This window comes from Passer montanus, unplaced genomic scaffold, assembly GCF_014805655.1.
Source record: "Passer montanus isolate IOZ18808 unplaced genomic scaffold, ASM1480565v1 scaffold1, whole genome shotgun sequence".
Lineage (NCBI taxonomy): Eukaryota > Metazoa > Chordata > Aves > Passeriformes > Passeridae > Passer > Passer montanus.
Genome location: NW_024356504.1, coordinates 16,281,481 through 16,302,564, shown reverse-complemented (window position 1 = coordinate 16,302,564; position 21,084 = coordinate 16,281,481). Strand labels below are relative to the sequence as shown.

The 21,084-nt window shown below is 45.6% G+C and overlaps 1 protein-coding gene across 3 annotated transcripts in view; it reads right to left on the bottom strand.

The window, feature by feature from the left end:
* Positions 1–2,370: 2,370 nt before the first annotated feature.
* The window catches only part of MRAS (muscle RAS oncogene homolog), a 38,376-nt gene continuing 19,662 nt past the window's right edge, over positions 2,371–21,084 (bottom strand). For 2 of the 3 annotated variants that reach the window (XM_039727530.1, XM_039727707.1), the window contains 5 exons: positions 19,658–19,871; positions 10,857–11,010; positions 7,618–7,717; positions 6,241–6,320; positions 2,371–3,380 (listed from right to left, as the gene is read on the bottom strand). In XM_039727530.1, the coding sequence (XP_039583464.1) occupies positions 3,281–3,380; positions 6,241–6,320; positions 7,618–7,717; positions 10,857–11,010; positions 19,658–19,850 (627 nt within the window). In that variant the 5' untranslated portion in view covers positions 19,851–19,871 and the 3' untranslated portion in view covers positions 2,371–3,280. The remainder of the gene's footprint in view (positions 3,381–6,240; positions 6,321–7,617; positions 7,718–10,856; positions 11,011–19,657; positions 19,872–21,084) is intronic. The other variant, XM_039727617.1, reaches the window with a different exon arrangement.

Sequence of the window (21,084 nt, the reverse complement as noted above, 5' to 3'; positions counted from 1 at the left end):
CAAAGCCAGTGGCTGCCTTATAGGCAGGACCAGAGAGAGGAAACAGCACCATGATTTACCTGATGGCAGTGGTACAGATGCTGTGGGATCCCAGGTCAGGGAGGTGATGACACATTTGCAAAGCCAAAACTTAGGTGGCTTAATACTTTTTGTTTGTTGTTCTACATATATTATTCAGTGTCTAAAATAGAAGAGGAGGTTATATGGTTATTAAATACCAATAAATCTGTAAGGTTTTACCCCTCTTTTTATTTTGTTTGTGTGTTGAAAGCAAGGCCAGCTCTAACATGAGATGATGTTAGGTCGCTTGGACCATCAGCTCTTTGGCAATGAGCCCCATTTGTGCCCTTACAGGATCCTTCTCAGACTACCCCTGACCACAACAAAAATGTCCCTATCCACTGGATGCTCCACAGACAAACATAAGCCACCCACAGCACAGTTGTTGCTCTCTGCAGTGTGTCACCAACTGGTGTCTCCCTGCCAGGTCTGTAGGTGCTGTGCATGGCAGGGAAGGTGCTCCCCATTTCCCAACAGCCCTGAATATGACAGAGTGGGTTAGGTGGCAGAAGACCTTGTATACCTTGCTATTTTCAGCACCCTAGAATTGTCAGAGATGCAATCCTTGATGGAAAACACTCCTTGCTATAAAAAAGTTGATGAATGTAGAAGAAAACAACCATGCTTTCCCCACTGCCCACTACTCCATATTCTGTTGTTAATCTGCTCCTTTCCCCTCCTCCTCCTCTCCATTATTCTGCAATAGCTGTTAGTTGCTAAAGGAGCTGAAGAAACAATTAAGAAGCTTTAGAGAAAGCAGATAATTTCTCACATGCAGTGCTGAGTACGCAGCAGATGTGACTCAAGAGACACACATGCTGTTTTCAGGCAAGCATTCCCAAGGGTTTAGATAAAGATAATAAGGATGAAGTGTTTCAGCAGAAATCAAGTTATTTTTAAGTGGAAGGGCTCTAGGGGGCATTAAAAGAGCTCCCTGAAAATGCCATCATCTTCTTCTGTGTGGGATCCCATAGCATTAGTAGTGTATAATTAAAACTATTAAGCCAGCAGTCAGGCTAGACAGGGATTCTGGTAGGGAAGTGGTTACAGGGGTGATGGTGAAATGGGCTGCTTGCAAAGATCATCAGACAATTTCTGATTTACTAGAGGTTTTCAAAGCAGAACAAATGAAATGCCTACAGGGAGATCTTCCAGAAGGCAGAGGCAAGTCTCAAGGACTGGAATTTGAAGGGGATGGCTTCAGTTGCTGCAGGTCTGTGCAGCCAGCACTGAGAGAAGTGCTGCTGTGGTGGGGAGCCACATCCCAGCTGACACAGCACGTTGCTAGTTCACTGGAGTGTATGGCCCACATCCAACCCAAGAGCCTGTGAGAGACACTTCTTTCCAATATCCCCCTGCTTAATCCATCCCCAGCATCTGTCACCACACCAAAGGGGACAGAGGCAGCAGAGCCAGCATTACCCCAAGCAGCTTGCTGAGCCAGCCACAGGCCTTTGCCATCTTCTGGCTGTGATGAAGACTGGACAAATTAAGAACGTGTTTCCATTACCCTCATTCACCTGAAAAATAATCAGCAGCCAACTCTCTTCTAAAAAGTGGCCTGGCAAAGGGTCAAGAAATGAAATCTGGTGGCAAATAGACAAGTATGGACAACTAAATTTGTGATGATCCATCATCTTGGATGGATCTTCAGTATCCAATACCAGGATTTTCTGTGCTCAGACACATAAATCTCAGGCATTCATACTCTGCCAATATTTTAAGTCATGCCCGCAAAGCATATTTGAATAGGATTCAAGCTGATGAAAAGCAAGTTCCTACTTTTAAACAGATTTGGTGACCATGTGAATGGAGCCAATGGATTCAATCCAGCACATGACATACCATTAAAGACAAATTTGCTACTGCAGGTCTTGCTGCCAGGAAAGGTGTGAAAGAACACGTGGCTCCTCCAGGATGTGCACAGCCATATTTCTGGTGCTACAGATGGCAGCTTGAATGCTTGCAGGTTTTTTGCCTTGTCTTTTCATAAGGCATATTTAGTCCTTGCTGTTTTCAGGGAGACATTTTAGATACAGTCAGCTTATGAAGAGACCCATCCCACTTGAATAATTTTAAAAACACCTCTTCCTTTCAAGTCACCAACTTGGCGAAGGAGGGAGAAGAAACATTGAGCCAGACTCCATAAACAGATTTTGTTTCCTGTGTGTGTGAGATGAGCCTGGGAAAAGCAAAACAATTAATCTACCCACGAGTGGCTTTGCAGGGAAAGGTTAAGGAATAATAGAGTGATTTAGATCGCACCACTTTACATGCATTTATGAGGGAGAAATTCAACACCCAAATAACAAATTCAGTTCAGATTTTACTTCCTTTCTCTCTTCCCCTCCACCCCCTCCCCCAAAAATGACATACCCTTCCATTTGTAAATTACTTTAATTTAAATACTTCCAGGTTAACAAAATGTCTTAAGTTTGACATGTCCGAAGTTACAAAACAGAAACAAAATCTCTTGACAAAGGGTAAGAAAAAAAATATATAATCCAAGCCCAAACCTCCTTTCCTAAACTGGAGTTTATGGTCTGTGAGCTGGCAACCCTCCAGAGTCTGACACAATGTCTGGAGCACCCAGAGCAGCTGGAATTAATTTTCTTCCTCCAAATCTATGCACTTTCATATGAAGTTGTGTTTTGGCACTGCTGCCCAAGAGAGAGTCCAGTGCAAAAAATCCAGGCCTGGCCGTTGTTTCTTTGCAACCCAACACTTGCTGAGCAAACAACAAAAAGGAAGAACAGGACAAAAAAAATTAAGAGAAAGAAAAACCCTTTCCCTTCCCCCACACATACACAGACAACTGTACCAAACAGGGGGGCTATTCATGGCTGTTCAGAAATGGGTCACAAAGAGAAATGTTTGCAGATAAAACCAACACTTTGTTTTAAACTTCTGCCTTGGTTTTTTTGTTTGTTTTTATAAACATCATGGAGGCCCCTGGAAGGTGCTGGGGATGTTTGAGAGTTGAGGTCCTGCTGATCCCTTCTGCCTCCCATTGACACAGCTCCCAGGCTGGCCCTGATGTGCAGCCCCTCTCCGGGGTCCGGACCCCTTGAGCCGCCTGCTCCGAGTCTGAGCTGCTGTGGGGAGCCCGGGGGCCACAGGGCCATGTGGGCATCAGCACCGAGCTGCAGCTCCTCGCCAGGGCTGCCAGGGGGTCAGGAGGGCAGCAGGGAGGCATCCAAGGCACTCCCAGGGTGTCCTGTCACAAAATCACACACTGGAGTTTGTGGGAGCCCGTGGCTCTGTCCCCTCGCCATTTGGTCTTTTTCTTCTTCTTCTGGCTTTTCTCTGGGATCTGTTGCCTGTTTTGGGAGACAGAGAAGAAAGCAGGCAGGTGAGACATAAGGCTGGGTTGGATCCAGGGCCCTGGGCAGCCTGTAGAGCAGCATCTTGGTGTGCATGTGCGTATTTGCATATGTATCTCCATATACCCTTCCAGCACTGCCTGGCTTTTCATGCCACACAGCTGGGCCTGGCCAGCGTTCTTCAGGAAGGAGGAAAGAAGCCATTAAGGCCAATGGCAGGGATGTATGTCCTGCCAGGGCACTATGCCTCCAGCTGCCCATGCTGAACTGCTGCCTCCTCCCCTGCCAGGGGGCTGCTCTGGGAAACAGGGATGCTCTAAGCGGTGCAACATCATCCATTACACTGCTGACAGTAGGGAAGAGGATGAGAGAGATACAGAGAGCACAGAGAAATACACTCTTCTGCCTTTCAGCTGGCATTGCCCTTAGCCAGCTGCACTGATGCAGACTTGGTGATGGAGGGGAGCTAAAAAATAAATGAGCGGCCTCTGAAGCATTCTGTTGAGGGCTTCTCCCTGTCCAGGAAGGTGAGGCACTGCCCAAATGCCTGTTTGCAGCTGCACCCAATGCAGCAGCTACTCTGGCAGCCCAGCAGTGCAAATCCAGCAAAGGCTCTGTATCTCAAACACCTGACAGGCAGCCTGTAGATGTAGATTTTGGAGCAAGATAAAACATACAGACACCAGCAGCTTCTGTAGATTCAAACCTGAGAGTCTGAACAGTTAAAAAGCGGCTTCTTTGTCATGTGATATGCCAGGCATTAAACCAAGTGTTCATACCAAGTAAGCCAGACCAGGATGAGACATCACTGGGGCATAAATCACTATGGCTTTAGCTGGGGTTTCTCTTACAGCCTCAGCTTCCAAATTCTTGCAACCACCCGAAAAATTCAGCCTTGACTAGTAAGACTTTTTTCTCAGTGAATATGAAGGCTGGAGGCATGAAAAACATAAAACTTTAAAGCCCCAAACTACAAAGATGAAATTCAGAAAATACTTTAAATCTGGATAAATACTAAGTGACCACAAGCTGTTCACATTCTTCTGGATCTGTTTTAGAGATCCAAAAACCACACCCTGGGCCTGCTCAAGGCTTCTGCTGTGACAGTTCCTGTGTGTACTGCTGCAGCATAAAAGGGGCATCAGGAAATTAAAAACATCTCTTGAGTGGACTCAATCACCCCACTCCTTTCTGGATTACTTCCAGACAACAGTTTGTTGTATGAAGCTAAATAAACTGGGAATCAGCCAAGTGCAAGGAGCTCAAACAGTGCAACCCTGAACAAGCATCCTCACCCTGAGAGCTCACAAGGGCTCTGAGGAAGCCCTTCATTTGCAAAGCACTCCATCAATGACAGTCATCAGGGAGCTGAAATTTACATTTTGTTTGAAAAAGCTTATTTGGAAACCAGAAAAACAATACTTGATGGGTGATGCTACCCTTGACTGTGGACAGTTTCTAATGTCCAAAAACCAAGCAAAGCTGCTTTGTGGCCAATGACCATCCAGATCACACAGCATCTCCCTGCTCTCTGACTTAACCCGAGTTCCAGCTCTTGTGAACATTTCTTGTGCCCTTGACATCACAGGCTGGCAAGGACTTTCACAGTAGCTACTCAGGAAACTGAGGTGTACCACTTGTTTTTGAGGTTACAGAGTGCATTTTCAGGGCTTGAAATTAGTAATGCCTCATTACAAATATGCCTTTCAGCCTGCCTGGAGCTGTGTTACGTGGAGAAAGCAAACAAAGCTTTTCCATCTTATTCTGGTTGTTTTTCTTTCCTGCAGAGCAGAGTAGATGGTGGTAAGAGCTTGCTGCACACAAAAGTAATATCTAGCCAGCTAATACTGAGAACAGTTGGGAAAGAGCCTGGGACACTTCCAGCTCAGTTCTCCAAAGACTTTCTGCCCTCTGCTTTTGAGACATGTGGGAAGAGTGGGCAGTACCATCTGGTTTTGATGGAGGCTGGCTTGAGGCTCTGCTAGGATATTCACAAGTACAGATATGCTGTGAATAAATGCCTTGTGGTTTAATTGCCGGGCGAGGCACTTTGACTGCACGGCAGGGAGGAGCATGATTTCAGCTCAGCGCCCTCCCAAAACATGAAAAATGAGGGCCCAGAAAATCTGGCAGACAGCTAGTGCCAGAAAAACAAATCCTCTCAGAGAGAGCTGAGGTTATCAGCTGAGATGCTGGGATGTGTGTGCAGCTCTTTTCCTGCAGGAGAGCCGGGCTTTGGGAAGGCAGTCCCTCCCTGCTGGCAGCCGGAGCAGGGGTTCGCCCGGAGAGCGCGCGTTTGCCAAAACGAGCAAAGGCAGCTCATGCCAAAACTGGGAACAAACCTCTGCAGTCTGAGGAAACCTGGGATTTAGCCATTAGGTCATGCAGTTTCTCATACAAAATGGCTTAATTTTTTCCATTTAGTGAGCAGAAAATGTTAGAAGTCACCTACAGCACTAGAATTTTGTAGAATTTTTTGCCGGTCTTTTTAACTTCTGGCAAGGCAAGACCCTGAGAGGACAAAACTATGAAACCCCAAATTACTGATCCAGAGCTTTCAATGCCAGCCTTTTAGAGCTGATCATTATAGCAGGCTTTGCACTGCTCATTGAATAAAACTTTTTTATTATGGCCACAGCTACTTCTTAGTAGGCCTGGTATTGATGTCCTGCATGGGTAGCTAAGTGACAGCTAGTAATAGACCTAAGCTGACACAGGACAAAAAGTTAATGAACATCAGAAATGTCCCACCCCCAAGAAAACCTGGCTCCCCAGAATCTGGCTCCTGACTCTCTGGGCCATGACTTCTGCATGTCCCATCCCTGGGCAGTAAGGAAGGGAGGAGTTTGCAGCTTACCTAATTACCCTCACAAGATCATGGAAGGCCTTGTCCACGTTCAGAGGCGGGTCCTTGGCACTGGTTTCTATATAAGGAATCTGGAGGAGAGAAGTGTGTCATGGAAGAGACATCAGTGATAATGCCAGTTTCAAAATGAAAAGCCTAAAGGCTGGAGAAATGGGCTGCTAATACCACGGAAATACAGGTAAACAAAATGTTGCCATGACACTGCTATCAACACCCTCAAGCTTGCAGCAAGGTCAGCGACTGCTTACAAAAGGTCTGGAATGAGCACCAGGCTAAACAGCTGCTATCGAGCTCTGGGTTTGGGGGAAAATAATGCCAGACTTCACGTCGTCAGATGTTCTCTCCCCCTGAGCTGTGCTCACAGACATGAAAATAGCCGAAGGTTGTTGAAAGACCAGCACTTGCCAAAAATTCTTGCTTGCCACATTTTATTGGGACTACTGCATGAATATTTCATGACTACAATTCCCCTTCAGTGTAAAATGATCTTCCCCTTCAAAGCCTGACAGCCAGATGGGGCCTCCTAGAGTGCTTGTCCAGCACACTGGCAGATTTATAAAACTGCCTCTGATAAGGTATTTTCATGCATGGCCTTTTCCAAGGCGTGTGTATACAGATGGATACAACATGCTGTGCTGCAGTTTAGGTGTCCTGGCTCTGACAGAAACCAGATTCCTTGGGGAGGGGGGGAGTGAACCTGCCCTGCCAAACTCCCATCGAGGTTTGCTCAGAAACCACCACACAGCTTGTCCTTTAGGCACAGCAAGCTGCCAAGAGGTCTCAGGCTTGCTTGCCTTTAACCTTTCCTTCAGTTCCACCTTCTAAGGGAGCTGTTGTCTCCCTCTGGGTATTCAGGGCTGCTGGCATTTAGAGGTGATTAGTGGAGCAGCATGTGATCTACACCCATCTAAGACAAATTTCTCAGGCTAAACTAACAGCATGAATAATACAGAGCTAAGATGGTGGGCCAGATTTATATAGGTTTAACAACCCTGTTAACTTCATTATCTCTAACAAGCTCAGGCACCTAGCTATACCTCCGAATGCCTGACTCTGCCTTTTCACTCCAGGGAGGTGCACTCTCTTCCCTCATTCTGAACACTTCTCACCACTTTCAGACACCTTGTGCATAATTCTTAGTGATGGCCACAGCTCTGCTACAGCTGGTGCACAGCAGAGGCTCTGGTTTCAGTGATGAATTGGCCCTACTGAAAGGAAACTGCAGAGCTGCTACTTTGTAGTAGTCAAAAACCTATTTACAAATGTTTCATTGTAAGCTTTAATTCAGCTCCTAATGAGCACAGTTTTCGATTCTGAACGCCTGCAATAGGACTTTCAATAACCCATTAAATAATCCTGTAAACTTACGTTATGTTTTGTTGCCATTTCTCTCCCCTGTTCTCTTGTAATTTTCCGTAAGTGCATTAGATCAACTTTGTTTGCCACCAAAATCATTGGAAAAGACTCCCTGGAAAAAATCAAAACCACCACCCAATTATTACCACACTACAACAAAAATTATGAGCATAAATTTCACTTTTTCATGCTGACATCATCTAACATTTTCAGCTACAGACATACCACATATGTGTAAAGAAATAAAAAGAAAACCCCCAGGCTGTGCTATACATATGTTCATATTGCAAAAATTTACTTGACAAGTTGCATGCATGCACACATTCCTTGTTATTTGTAGGGACTTCAGGAACTTATTGTCACAATTTCTGCAATGCCTGATGATAACTAAACCTGAAGATCCAACTAGGTGAAGAAAGATCTAGAGAATTAACCAGAAAATCAACTGAGACATAAAGACAGATCTTGGACAGGAGACTGGGACTCTTTTGTAGCAGTTAAGGCACCTCAGTAACTGCATATCTTGACAAGATACTGAGGGCTGTTGGAAGAACTGGAGTAACTTCATTCCTGGTCATCCACTGAGACCAGCTGGGGGGAAAGAAAGATGGACTCTGGGAGCTGGTGCTTAGAGGGGAATCAAATGGAGGAGAAAATGAGCAGGAGCAAAGAGATGCCCATGAGCTGTTACTCCAAGACAAACTGGGCTTGGCAGGGGTAGCTGGAAGGAATCAAATAGATTTGTTAAGCTTCCAATGCTATTACCTACCATCTCCTGTTCCTAATCCCAGAAAAAAACACCAAACTCATCTCCTTCTGTAACAATACTCAGTATTTCCTTAACTACCAGGCACCTAAGTGACTGCCTTCACCCCCTGAGAAGAGATCCATTTATCCATAGCATGTCCTGTGCAAGGCTCTCCCCCTCTCCCTCTGCAGAAAGCTCCACTGTTCCAGAGATAAACAGAACCAAGGTTGGGTGCCATGGGAGGTGCTGGCAGTGCCACTCTGTCCTCTGGCTTCATGAAACAGAGCAATCAGCTGCTGCAGGGCCTCTTAGCCACTGCTGGGAGGGAGGAGGTCCCTTCTGATCACTGACAGTTACTGCAGCATTGTTGTCTTATACTTTCAGCCCTCCTAAAAGATCCCAGTGTTCTCTGCTGTAACAGAGCCGATTTTACTGGGGTAAGGAGCAGCTGGCCATACTCATTTCTGTATAAAACACTTCCCTGGTAACTCTGGATTTTTAAACAGCATTTCTGGGTCATTTTTCATCGAGATGATAAGAGCTCCATCTTCCCTCTGGCATGTTGCCCCATTGCTCTGGCTGGAAAAATACTGTACTGCACTCTGCATTTTAAATGAGTCTTAGAGTTATTCATTCTGATAATGTGACTGTGATTTAATGTTAATACCTGAGCATTGATATATCTTGACTCTGATCCTTCTGGAGCAAAATATTTGCTTGTCTGGATTATTTGATTGCTTTTTGGCTTGCAGCACCTTGATTAGAAAGGGATTACTTTTGGATGGTATCTCATTTGCCTTGTTTACATCAGTAATAAAACTCTATGGGGACTTTGTTCCCTATTGTAAGCAGTACAACTGCTAATTGGACAAAGCTGCTACAGTTGGAAATTTTATTATAATGAAAGTTGTGGAAAGAAAATGGGAGGAAGGCTTTGAACAGCCCTGCTAGCACAGCAGCCTGCAATTCTTTTGGATTTTAAGTTCCAAAACTGCCTGCCAGACTGAAAACCAGGGTGATGCTCTGCTCCCAGCTACGTGTGGGTTTAGCAGGAGGGCTTTTTTACTCACGCTGCTCCCACTGCTGTGATTTTTTGCCCGAGCCCAGGTTTTGGATGAAGCATTAATAGGCTCCTCACGCTCGGAGTGGCGCTGAGTGGGGAAACACAAACAACCTCGCCAGCCTGTTTCACTTCCTGCCTCTCACACTGCTGCAGCATTTGCACAGCGTGTATGGAGGGTAAAAGTTTCAGTCCAGAGCAAACAGTGAACACCACATCTTATTTTCACCGAGTTAAATTAGATAAAATCAGCATCAGATTGGGGCAGGTTACAGGAAATTCTGTCCCGTCTCCTTCAGCTTTTAGAAACAGATTTACTTTGCCCCAAGCTAAGCTAGCAGTGCTTAGACTGCTGTGATCTGAGAGGCTGACTGAGGGACTGACATTCTTCTTCATTTAAATGAAATCAGAGGGTGTTTCTTCCTTGACTTTTCACTCTTGTGGGCTACACTTTGGATGCTTTACTGGAAGAGCTGTCAGCTGTGAACCTCACATGATAGGAGTCCACCCTTCCTGTGGGGAAGTTATTCAGAGCTGTGAAAGGAAGCCAGCAACGAGGCCCAAACCCTCTGGTGACTTTTCTTGATGACTTCCATAATTAAAAGTCATTATTAACGGAAGAACTGTTTCAAAGCTGCAGACATATAAGGGCTTAATTCACACCCCACCCAGTGAGAATGGATCCATTGCCTCTTGAACCAGGATGGGAAGAGGGAGCTATCTTGTAGATAAACCAGCAGCTTCCCCTCACTATGCCAGGACACATTTATTTACCATGATTAAATTCCCAGTGCTACCTTCTCCCCTGCACAGGCAAGGAGGAGAGAGAGGCGACCTCTCTTACTGTGTCCCCAGGCACAGACAGATGTTTTATTCTGTGTAATTGTTTGCTGCAGACCACAGTGCATTAGCTACATTATATCCCTGGTTAGAAATGCAGTTGCTTCCAGCACAAATTTTTTCCCCTTCAAAACACTTGTTCAAACCCCCCAAATAATGCAGGGCCTTCGAAGGTGTGTTTGGCACAAGCCAGGGACAGGAAGATGGCACCAGGACACACAAAATAATTAGGGCTGAAATGCTTGCTGACTCCCTGCTGGTGATCCCAAAGTGCCTGCACTATGCACAGAGCATCCTTCCCTCTCTTCAGAGGGGAGCTGGTTACCTTCAAAGGTGTCTGATCTCTTTTTCTCACATTGCTCTGGCAGAAGTTTCTCCCTTCCAGACACGTTTTCACTCCATTGTAACACCACTGACCCTTTCCACGCTGAAAGCACTGCATGCTTATCGAAGTAAACTACTTCTTATTCACCACACTGGGGTCCACAAACCCCACCTGAGGATTTGTCTCAGGACACCCAGAAGGCAGGAGCTGGGGTCAGATGTGCAGCCATGCCCCAGGAGGGTGGGGAGCCTGGCGGCTCAGGCAGTGCTGGCACCCACCTGTCCTTGACTCTGAGGATCAGCTGGTGGAACCGGTCCACGTGCTCGAAGCTGGCCTTGTCTGTCACTGAGTAGACGATGAGGAAACCATCTCCAGTCCTCATGTACTGCTCCCTCATTGCACTGAACTCCTCTTGGCCTGCAGTATCCAGAACTAGGACAGAAGAGACAAAGGTTTTTAATTACTGTGGGGGACCTGCAGCTGCTGGCACCACTGTGTGTCCTGTGGCCTTTCTGCCTCTGCTGGCCTTCCTCAAAGACAGCAAGATGTGATGAAATCAAGTTGGATTGACAAGGGAGTTTCTGTCCCAGACCTCACTCATCCTTGTATGCCTAAGTTGGGAGCAGGGGAAGATGACTATGTGGATTTCATTTTCCTTTTCCAGTACCAAATACAGATCACTGAATTTGGAGACTTGCTCCTCTGGCAAGATATGGCTCAAAGGATTTCACAACCCTCCCAACTTTTCCCTCTCCTAGAAAAGAAAACCCAAGACTGGAAGATAATCTAAAAACCAGTTTGAATGTCAGGGATAACCTACAAAAGGCATGGTGAAGCAGAGCTGAGAGACAACCCAAAGTAACAGTCCTCTGGCAAGATATGGCTCAAAGGATTTCACAACCCTCCCAACTTTTCCCTCTCCTAGAAAAGAAAACCCAAGACTGGAAGATAATCTAAAAAGCCAGTTTAAATATCAGGGATAACCCACAAAAGGCATGGTGAAGCAGAGCTGGGAGACAACCCAAAGTAACAGCTACAAGCATTTTCCTTTTCTCAACACCTGGATATTGTTTCTAGACACTTTCATCCTTTCAGAGTGAGCCTTGGGGAACTCCCCTTAAATATTTAGTCCCAAATGGTGTGCTGATATGAAGGAGGTAACTAAAACAGATGGAAAAGCTTTAAGTGCCTTGCACAACCAATACAGCGATCATGTTTTGGTGAATAAATCCATGCTCAAATTCCCTAAAATACCTCAGCTGTGACAGCCACTCAGATGATGTTCCCCACTAGATTAATATCAGTGGAATCATAACTCACTGGTTCTTCATGGATCTGTCCCATCACTTGTGGAACAAGCTACTGAGTAAACACCACATACTGATACACAGATCAGTGCTAGTTCCTGAGCCCCAGCTTTGTGCACAGCCAGGATTTTGTCTGGCAGGAGGAGGGTACAAGAGGAGTTGATCAGTTCAGGCCATGCCAGTACCAACATGGGGTGAGCTCAGTGCATCAGCTGCTCAGAAGTACTAATCCTAATGCACTGTTGTACCCCAGAGGCAAACATAGGACCTTCATGATGACTGGGTGCATTTTCACATCCCAGTCATCTGGGCTGGGTGGGAAAACTGTTTTGCCTCTGCTGTACAGCCGTGGTGTAAACATTTACTGCCCACAAGTGATGGGGAAAGCCCAGGGTAGCCATGGATGGAGACAGTGGCAGGAGCAAACTGCTGACAGAGCAGCGGGCTTGATACAGGTTTGTCTAGTGTGAACGGGCCCACAGACCCAGCAAGGTACTCCCTGTAGGGGGAAGTGCTCAGGCTGCCCCAGTTTCCAGGTGGGGCCATGATAAAGACCACTCTGCTGCATCAGCACAGGTGGACACGCTGCATGTCACAGCACAGCCCACGAGCCAGCCACACACCTCCACTGCATGTCTGGAGGAGAGACAGCTACACTGCAAGACCTGGAGACCACCTTTGGTGCTGGCAGGCCCTTTAAAGCCTTCAGCCTCACTTGTTCTCCTGCCTTTACTGGTGTTGAATGTCTGCTTTCATGAGCTCTTAAGGTAAAAAGAGCTTCCAGGCTCTTGCAAAGACCCTGAGATTTAGGCTTATTTGTCAAGATTGTTGGAAAGTCACCTGAATCTCTTCATAGCCATTTATCCTGCTCCTCCCCTCTAAATCTAGGAAAGAAGGCTCTCAGCTCAAAGGCATTTCAGCTATTCTTAAAGACTGCACCAAAAAAAAAAGAAAAAAGAAAAAAAAAAAGGAAATAGAAAACCCAGAGACTATATGTGCTGGTAAATTTCTGTGCCCTGGGCAGAACTGCTACCATGGAATAAGGCCAGGGCTCTGGAGCTGGGACAGAAGAGGAAATTAATCTCTCCTACCTGCCCAACCTGTATGGAGAGGCTGGGCTGCCCTCATCTGACTCCTGCAGCAGGTAGACACGGTGTCAGGGCAGGGCTGAGAGCTGACAGCCAGCACACAAACCCAACTTGTGGTGGAGTGGGAGAGCTCCATGCTGAGAGCTGAGCTCTCCTGCCCTCCCTCCCCCTGAGACAGGGCAGGTGCCCCAGCACAGGCTGTGGGCAGGAAGGTGGAGATGGATGTGCTGTATCCTGCATGGTAATTTGCTTAGGGACTTCCCCTTGCTCTGGCACATTTGCAAACTTCTCATGAAACACAAAAGAAGCATCTGCCTTTGCAGCCATCAACCCATCCCCTGCTGCTGCCCCTCCAAAGCTCTGCATCCCCTGGGAGAGGGGGCAAGCCCTGGTGGGGGCTGTGGGGATACCCCACTGCATGGGGCTCTCCTACCTTGCCTGGATCTTGGCCATCACACTAAACACAGGCAGAGCTGCTGTGTCAGCAGCTGCTATTTAAAGGGAATTCACTTGCAGCATTGATAAAAAGGTGAGCAAGTCCAGGCAGCATTTAAAATGGCAATTTGAAAGTGGAAGTAAAAGACACACAGCAGTGAAGGTTAAGGTTAATCTCACAAGAACTTAACAATTGTGTATGTGGCCAGAGAAAGTCTTAACTTTAAATGTTCTCTTCATCAAGGCAAAACCCCAGCCTAACATTTCTGTGCTTTGTGAATTGTAAACAACAGAGGAGAGGGATCTGGATCTTTTGTAGGCAGGAAAGGACCCCATCCTGAAAAGCATCAACACTGAAAAGGGCCAGATGTAAGTGGCTTTGCTTGTGGTACCTTGTGGTATCTTCAAGATAACTCCTACCTATAGAAGTGGGACAGAGCAAGGAGAAACCTTAGGAAGGGGTAGCTCAGAAGGTGATTGGCTTCCCAAATGGATGAGAAGATTTAGCATGTTAGCCAGCATTCTCCTTCTTTTAAAATACCTGTTTCTACTGACAGGATGCCAGAAGACAGGAAGAACCATGAGTAGAGAACTGTACACTTTAAACCACCAGCTGCCCCACTGGCAGCACCTAACTGCCAGCATGGAAACAAGGACCAAAGCACAGTGGGTTTCTCCTACCTCGTTCTTCCAAGAATGAAATCAGACTCATAGGCTGCACATAGTCAGGGACTTCCAACAGAAAACTTTGTGAATTTCTCACAAATTTGACCAAAGAAGCAAGGAGGAGCAATTATGAAAGCATTTGGGTAAGCTGAAGGAGAGAGAAGCCAAGGATGATGTATGATGTAGGAACAGACATCCAAAGAGGGCAAAGCCATTTAGAGCTATCATGAGACCAGCTGCAGACTAAACTAAGAGCAATTAGGCTGTGAGAGCCCAGCAGGGAGGTCTCCTGCTTTGCAGGTAAGAGGTTGCTGACTGAAGAGATGGCCTTTTCGACTTTCCAGTGGATGTGACCCCCAGCTGCTGTGATGAACTCCCTGCTAATTGAATCCTGCCCCTTTAGAGCTCTCCACACCATTTTTCTGTGAATCCTGATGGGTTATGCAAGAGTGCAGCTGCCTAGAGAGCGCTTCTGAGCAGGCACAGGAGCCCAGGAATACACGGGAATCTGTGGTCCAAAACAGAAGCCCTTGGTGCTTCAAGGTGTACCATGTGGCAATGTCTCTGCAACTGACAGTGCTCCAAGTGCCCATCCAGAGACAAAGGCACTTGGTGAATCTAAACCAAGGGCAGAGACACACTGTGAACTCTAAGTCAGCAATGGCATTGCTTTTTCTGGAGCCTAGGCTGGATTCAGTTCAAACACACCATTCCCAGCCTTCGAGGAGCTCAGATCTGGTTGTGCAGGTGAGCTCTTCTCTTCAAATCTAGGCAAAATTTCCTCCTACATCTTCAGCTTGCCAGGCAGCTGGGTGTATAGGTCACCTCAAGAGAGTTTCTCCACTGTCCATGGCATCTAGAGGGGATAAAGATGAACTGACAGGCACGTCAACCCATCTTCTCTCCTTCAGCCTTTGGGTTTCACTGCCCTGCAGCTTGGTACCTAAGCCCATGGGAAAATTGAACTCAAACTGCCAAGTCAAACTAACAAGCCTCAGGCTGAGGAAAGCCACCTCCACAGTCTCTGTCTTCCATCAGCAGCACTGTGGGAGAGGGCACTCCTATCAGCCACTGGCTTCAGCTGAGGAATTGGTGTTCTGGGCACTGCACAGATGGGGTACTGGGGTCACAGCTCCTATTCAGTATCCCCACACCCAAGTCACCCTGAAGAGGTATGAGGTGCCCTTGCCATGTGCAAAGGAAGGCAGATGTTCTACTTGGTCACTCTGATGCTTCTGCTCCTTCTCAGACACAGCCACACTGCCTCTGGCATGACAGCTTTCCTCAGGAAAAAACACATGATAGGAAAACACTGGGCTTTTATGAGCCCTTCTTCTGTGCCCTATCTAAATACACAGATGTTATAATATAGAAAACTCAAGTATTTGAATCCTTGCCCTTTCTTTTTTCTTAAAGAATACAGGCTTCCACATCAATAAACAGAATAAAGATGCAAGCCCTTAAAGGAGCCCTTTCTCTAACAAAGGGCAAGTATTCAAAGCCTTGTGTTTTCCATGTTGCAACATCAAAATTTTCCTGGCAGGAAAAAAATCTAACCCAAGACAAAACCCCCTCTTTCACTGTTGCAAAATCCCAGCAATTAAGGGAGGGGAAATGCTGTACACACAAATGAAATAATGAAAGTACAAATTTAACTTGAATTTAAACGCTCTTAGTGATGCTACTCTAAATTAACAAAAACAAGAAGAAAGAACGCCACAAACAAACCCTTCTGCCTGCAAATCTGAAGTGACCTTTGATCTCCCTCTGGCCTCATGCCTGAGTTGATCTCAAGTTTCCACAGAAGAAAAGCAGACAGTGTGCCCAGGGATGACTAGCAGCAAAAACCCTCAACAAAAAGGGATGCAAGGGGTAGACAGGTGAGAAGGGCAGATAGAGTGTGGGGGAAGGAATGGAGCTTGGTGTGAGTGCACAGGGGTGCACACCAGGCTGTGCAGCTCCAGCCCAGCACAAGGGCACCCCAGGATTGGGAGGAGGTCTTGGGAAGAGAACTAGAAGGGAAACTGAAACTCAGGAGCAGAGAGACAACTTCTAGGCTGTGAGAGTTTCATCAAAACCATACCAGGGAAAGAAAAGGGAAGAGAAGGGAGACCACAGCTTCCTTTCATCCCACTCAATTCCTTGTTTGGCTCATACCAATTGGCACAGCCCTACTGACAGCTAAGAGTTCAGCCCAATTCCCCAACAACACCAAGCCATGTACTTGTGATCATCTTTTCATCTCCCTTTGCTTGCCACCTTTTTATCTCTGTGTGATGTATGAGCCATAAGGAATCCTGACCCATAAGGAACTTTTTGCCATATTAAGGTATTCCATTTTTGGCTTCATCCCAGATTAATAATTCCAGACTGGCATTTTGCAGCCACACCAAAAGAAATCCTCTGCTACTTGCTAAAATAGCTTGCACACAGAAAGGAGCGTGCAAAATTAATCACAGCAATGCAATTAAAGCAAGAGCTAATCAAAGCAGATTAACCCTGGCCCTCGCTTAATTCTGACCTCATGTCTGTACAGCACCTATGTGCATTTCACCAAGCACAGCACTGTGCTGATTTCAGCACAACCAGCACACTCAGGAATAAACTGAGATAACATATGCAGAGAAAATTGGAGCCTGGTCCTAAAGTCTCATTAGAGTGGCAGCAACCAAAAAATGGGTGACCCACAAATTGCCTGTGCACCTTTCATTCAGGTTAAGTGCCCTCTTCCACTCTACAACACTTGTCTTCCAAACACTGCGTTGATGGACTTCCAAAGCTGGCATAAGGTCAACAATAAAGTGGTTTTGTGTAGTGTGGAACATGAACACAACAAACACAGGTCCCACAATCACAGACAACTCTCGGTGAGAAAAACAGAGATGTGACCAATAAAAAGAACAAACAGGTAAAAGAAGATTTTGAATGTATCTTTTCCTCCAGGATCTAAAATAAACCCTTATTCCATTTCAGTCTACTTTCATTGAGAGATTTCAGAAAAAGGAAAAAACGCAAGTCAAACATTTCATCATGCAGGCAGTTAATGCTCTTGAATAAATGTGGGTGAAGGTCTTCATGGAGGGAAGCCAAAATGCTTAATGCAAGCTGGCTAGCAGAAGGGTTTTTTTACAACATAATGCTGGTGCAGTTACAAAATGCTTGAGACGTTTTGTACAGAACTGCTCAGGCAACAGTCTGGAAAAGGGTGGGCTGTTTCCCTCATTTTTAAAGTTGTTGGATGCCTATGTATTTGGTTTTTTAAAAAATAATAACTGTTTCTGAAAATTTCAAAATGTATAGAGCCCCTCATGCTATATCCTTATTTGGTTGTTTGTGTTCCAAAACTAGTTCCTATTTTGGGGGTGGGCAGCTGCTTCTGCCCACCAAGCACTGCATGAAACCTCAGCTCGTAAAAGCTTTGGTCATAAAGAACAACTGGAAAGTTTAGGATTTATCATGATGCATCTTGACCCTACCTATCATGTTTGTCCCTAATTTTATACCAGAAGTGATTCATGTAGCCACAGCAAGAGCAGCTGTCCCAGGATATGGTGACCTCTGAGAATGGCCTAGATCCAAACCCTGTGACAGAGAGCTGAGGCAAATGACACAAGTGTTAGTCAGTCCTGGTGCCCTGTTTCTTCTGGGCAGATGGAGAAGGGTCACATCCTTTTTCAGGCAAGAATATTGCCTTTCTTCCAAAATTGTGATTGTTCAAAATCTCAAGTGGTAGGAAAGAGAAGCAGCTGCAGTTTCACTTCTCTGGCTGTGAAGCATCTGTGGGCACACAAACCCTGGAAGTCAGGGATTCCCAACATGCCATTCAAGGCCACAGCTGAATTCTGTTCAGCCCAAGTACAGCCACTAAGCTCCATCTGAGCAAAAGAAAGGCTTTTTCATTAAAACAAAGGGTTAAGTTTCTGCTCATTGGAAAACAATTTCTTTCACCACTCCCACTTAGATCAGGTTAGGTTGGGTTTTTAGTTGAAGTTTTTTTTGTTTGTTTTGTCTAAACAAAAATTCCAAATATTCAGTAAAAGATGCCTTTTCTACTTTTCAATAATTTGTAAAGCCAGGGCTGTTTCAGCCAACACTCACAGGTACAGCAGCTGGTGTATATATATATATGTATATATATACATACATATATCAGAACACGGAGCATACCAGTGAAGATAAAGGTCATTTTAGAGGGCTGGATTCTGGACTCAAAATAATAAATTTAATTTACAGCAGGACTGGATTTTTCTTTTATACAGGATCGGCATTTTAAAAAATAAAGGCACACATATACATTATGAGATGAGTAGATATTTCTAATGCAGATGACCAGAAGAGACATTTCAGCATCAATTTCACAAATACTGCCTCATATCAACTGTTAACACATTCAAAGGAACAAATATTGGCAAGATTAACTTGTTTTGTTGTTTGTTTTGTTTTTTAATACTGAATAAAAGCTGCTCTTTTAAGGACTTTGTGGCCATTTGTACTGACTAAATTGTATCTGATAAATCCTTAAGGGTGCAACTAAGATCTCAAGTTTGCAGGCCAAGCTAACAGTCTTCACAGCAAACCCCAGCAGCACCCATATTCCACCACTCATGACAATCCCCCAGCTTTCTGTCCCCACACACCAGTGGCACTTATGCACAGACACCAAAGATCTTGAGCACCTTTGTGACAAGAGGGTGGAGGCAGAACTTGGCCCAAGTGAGGCTAAATTTAGTTCATTTTTGTTAGTGGCCACATACATGAACTTGGATAATTAAGACACAAAATACTTGCTTACTTTTATGTACAACTTAATCATTCTATAAAGCAAACCACAACTTAGAAGATTTAAGAGCCAGATTCCCTTTGTAGCTGTGGTTAGTCTGTCTCATGCAGCACAACTGAACAAGCTGCAGCTTTAGGTAATACAGGGCTTTCTCCTCACCTGCTAATCAAGGTGGTTGTTTGGTTTTTGTTGTTGCTGTTGTTGTTGTTTGTTTGGGGTTTTTTTGTTTGGTTTTGTCTGTGTGTTTCATTTAAAAAAACATTGAAACTGAAAACTCTTGGTTACATCAGAACTCCAATTTCCTACACATATTTAAATGAAACAGGTAATTAAACATGAAAACATTACCCTGAATGACTGGATTTAAGAGCTGTAATGATTCTTCACTGTCAGTGGACAACAGTTTTGATTAAATATTCTTTCTGGTTATAACCCTCACTCAGTTCCCCACTCACTGTTATTTCCCAGGGGATAAGTTCAGCCTCAATGAAGTATCATTAGCAATAGCCACCTGGCAGGGCTGTAATTCACTGGCAGCAGAAGCCTACTCCAAATGTCACTGAGGATCTGTAGGTTTTCACAGGCCTGTAAGCAACATTTCTGTGCAGAACTGGAACCAATGCAACTGGAAGCAGAAGCTTTGCTGGAGTCCAGCTGCAGACCATGCACTGCAGCTCCAGATCCTGCCAGCCCACAGCAGAGCAGGAGGGACAGAGACACAACATGCAGTGGGAGACATTGAGGTCTATTTGCAGTTGTGCTCAGCTAGAAGGGGAAGGGGATCATGAGAGTAGCTTGCTTACCATCAAGAATTGCCCACTGCCCATCTATTTCCGTGTGCTTCAGGTAGGAGTCTTCAATAGTTGGGTCATAGTCTGGCACAAAAATCTTCTGGAAGAACTGAATAGTGAGAGCACTCTTGCCCACACCACCATCTCCAACAACCACCAGCTTGTACGTGGGGAGGTTTTCGCTGGGAACAGCACTTGTAGCCATGCTTCCAGTGTGCTGAACCTGCTGGAGGAAGAGATCATCTCCAGTCACTCAGCAGCAACGACAAGAGGGCAATATGCACTAGGCAGCTTTCACCTGCTGCCTAAGAAGTGAGAATGAAGGCAGCTCTGACATCCAAAATCCTTTTGGAAAGGAGCAGCAAGCACAAACCCTGCCCAACAGCTCTACTCCAACTCAGACCCAGCACATACAAGTGCAGACATCTCCACCACTGTGCCTTGTTTGTCTGCAAGCATTGCTAATTGCCACCAAATGTACATGCAATGACAAAAATCACCCTGGCTCAGTGCACCTATCAAGATCCCAACAGTTTCCTGTTGCCAGTGACCAAATCCCATGGATAAGTCAGAGCTGTGCTATTCCTCACTGCTTAACCCAGGGTATAGCAAACATTAAATGGTATGTTACATTTACATCTTACTAGTGTCAGATCTGCAGGCAGAGCTGCTGGTGATGGATAAAACTGGAGGTAAAAGTCCAATCCTGGCTCTGCCAGCAGACAAAAATGCAGTTAGATGCTTTCTTCTCTCTCATTTTCAATTTTGAGAAATAAAACGAGAAGGCAGCAGGCCAGGAACAACAGGTGGTTTTTGTTTTGCCTTTTTTTTTTTTAAAAAAAAACCCTCAACCCTGCTGTGGCAGGAAGGCTGGTGCCCGTGGCTGTGACACAGCCTAGAGAGCAGCTTCCCAGCAGCATGGTCACACTGCTCCCCTCACCTCAGAGCTGCCTCCTAAAAGAAAGATGAAAAAAATTCCCTGGCTGAAACTGGGCAACAGCACAGGTATGGGGAAAAGGGAGACGAGGCAGCCATTGCTGACTGGCCCATTTCAACATTCAGCAGCAGAAACTGCTCATTTAAGGAGAAGGCAGATAGGAGGTTCTGTGCATGTAAGTGGCCTCCGCCCACCCTTGGGCAACAGTGGTACTGACTCAGATCCCAGAGGAAACAGGTGGCCATCTCCCAGATCTGAATGACCGTTGCATTTTTTTGGGAGGTCTTTCACATATTTAAAGAGAAAATTAAAAAAAAAAAATCATTATAATGCTAAGGCTGAAGACAAGGCTGTTGATTTTCTTGGTATCGGTTTTCGTGGAAATACTGTTCAGTGCAGCAGCAGCAACGGTGACACTTTCTGCAGGCACCTGCTCCCAGACATTCTGGTTTTGCTGATGCCCTTTGGGCTGCAGGCACTGGCTGGGGTCAGCACTGAGGTG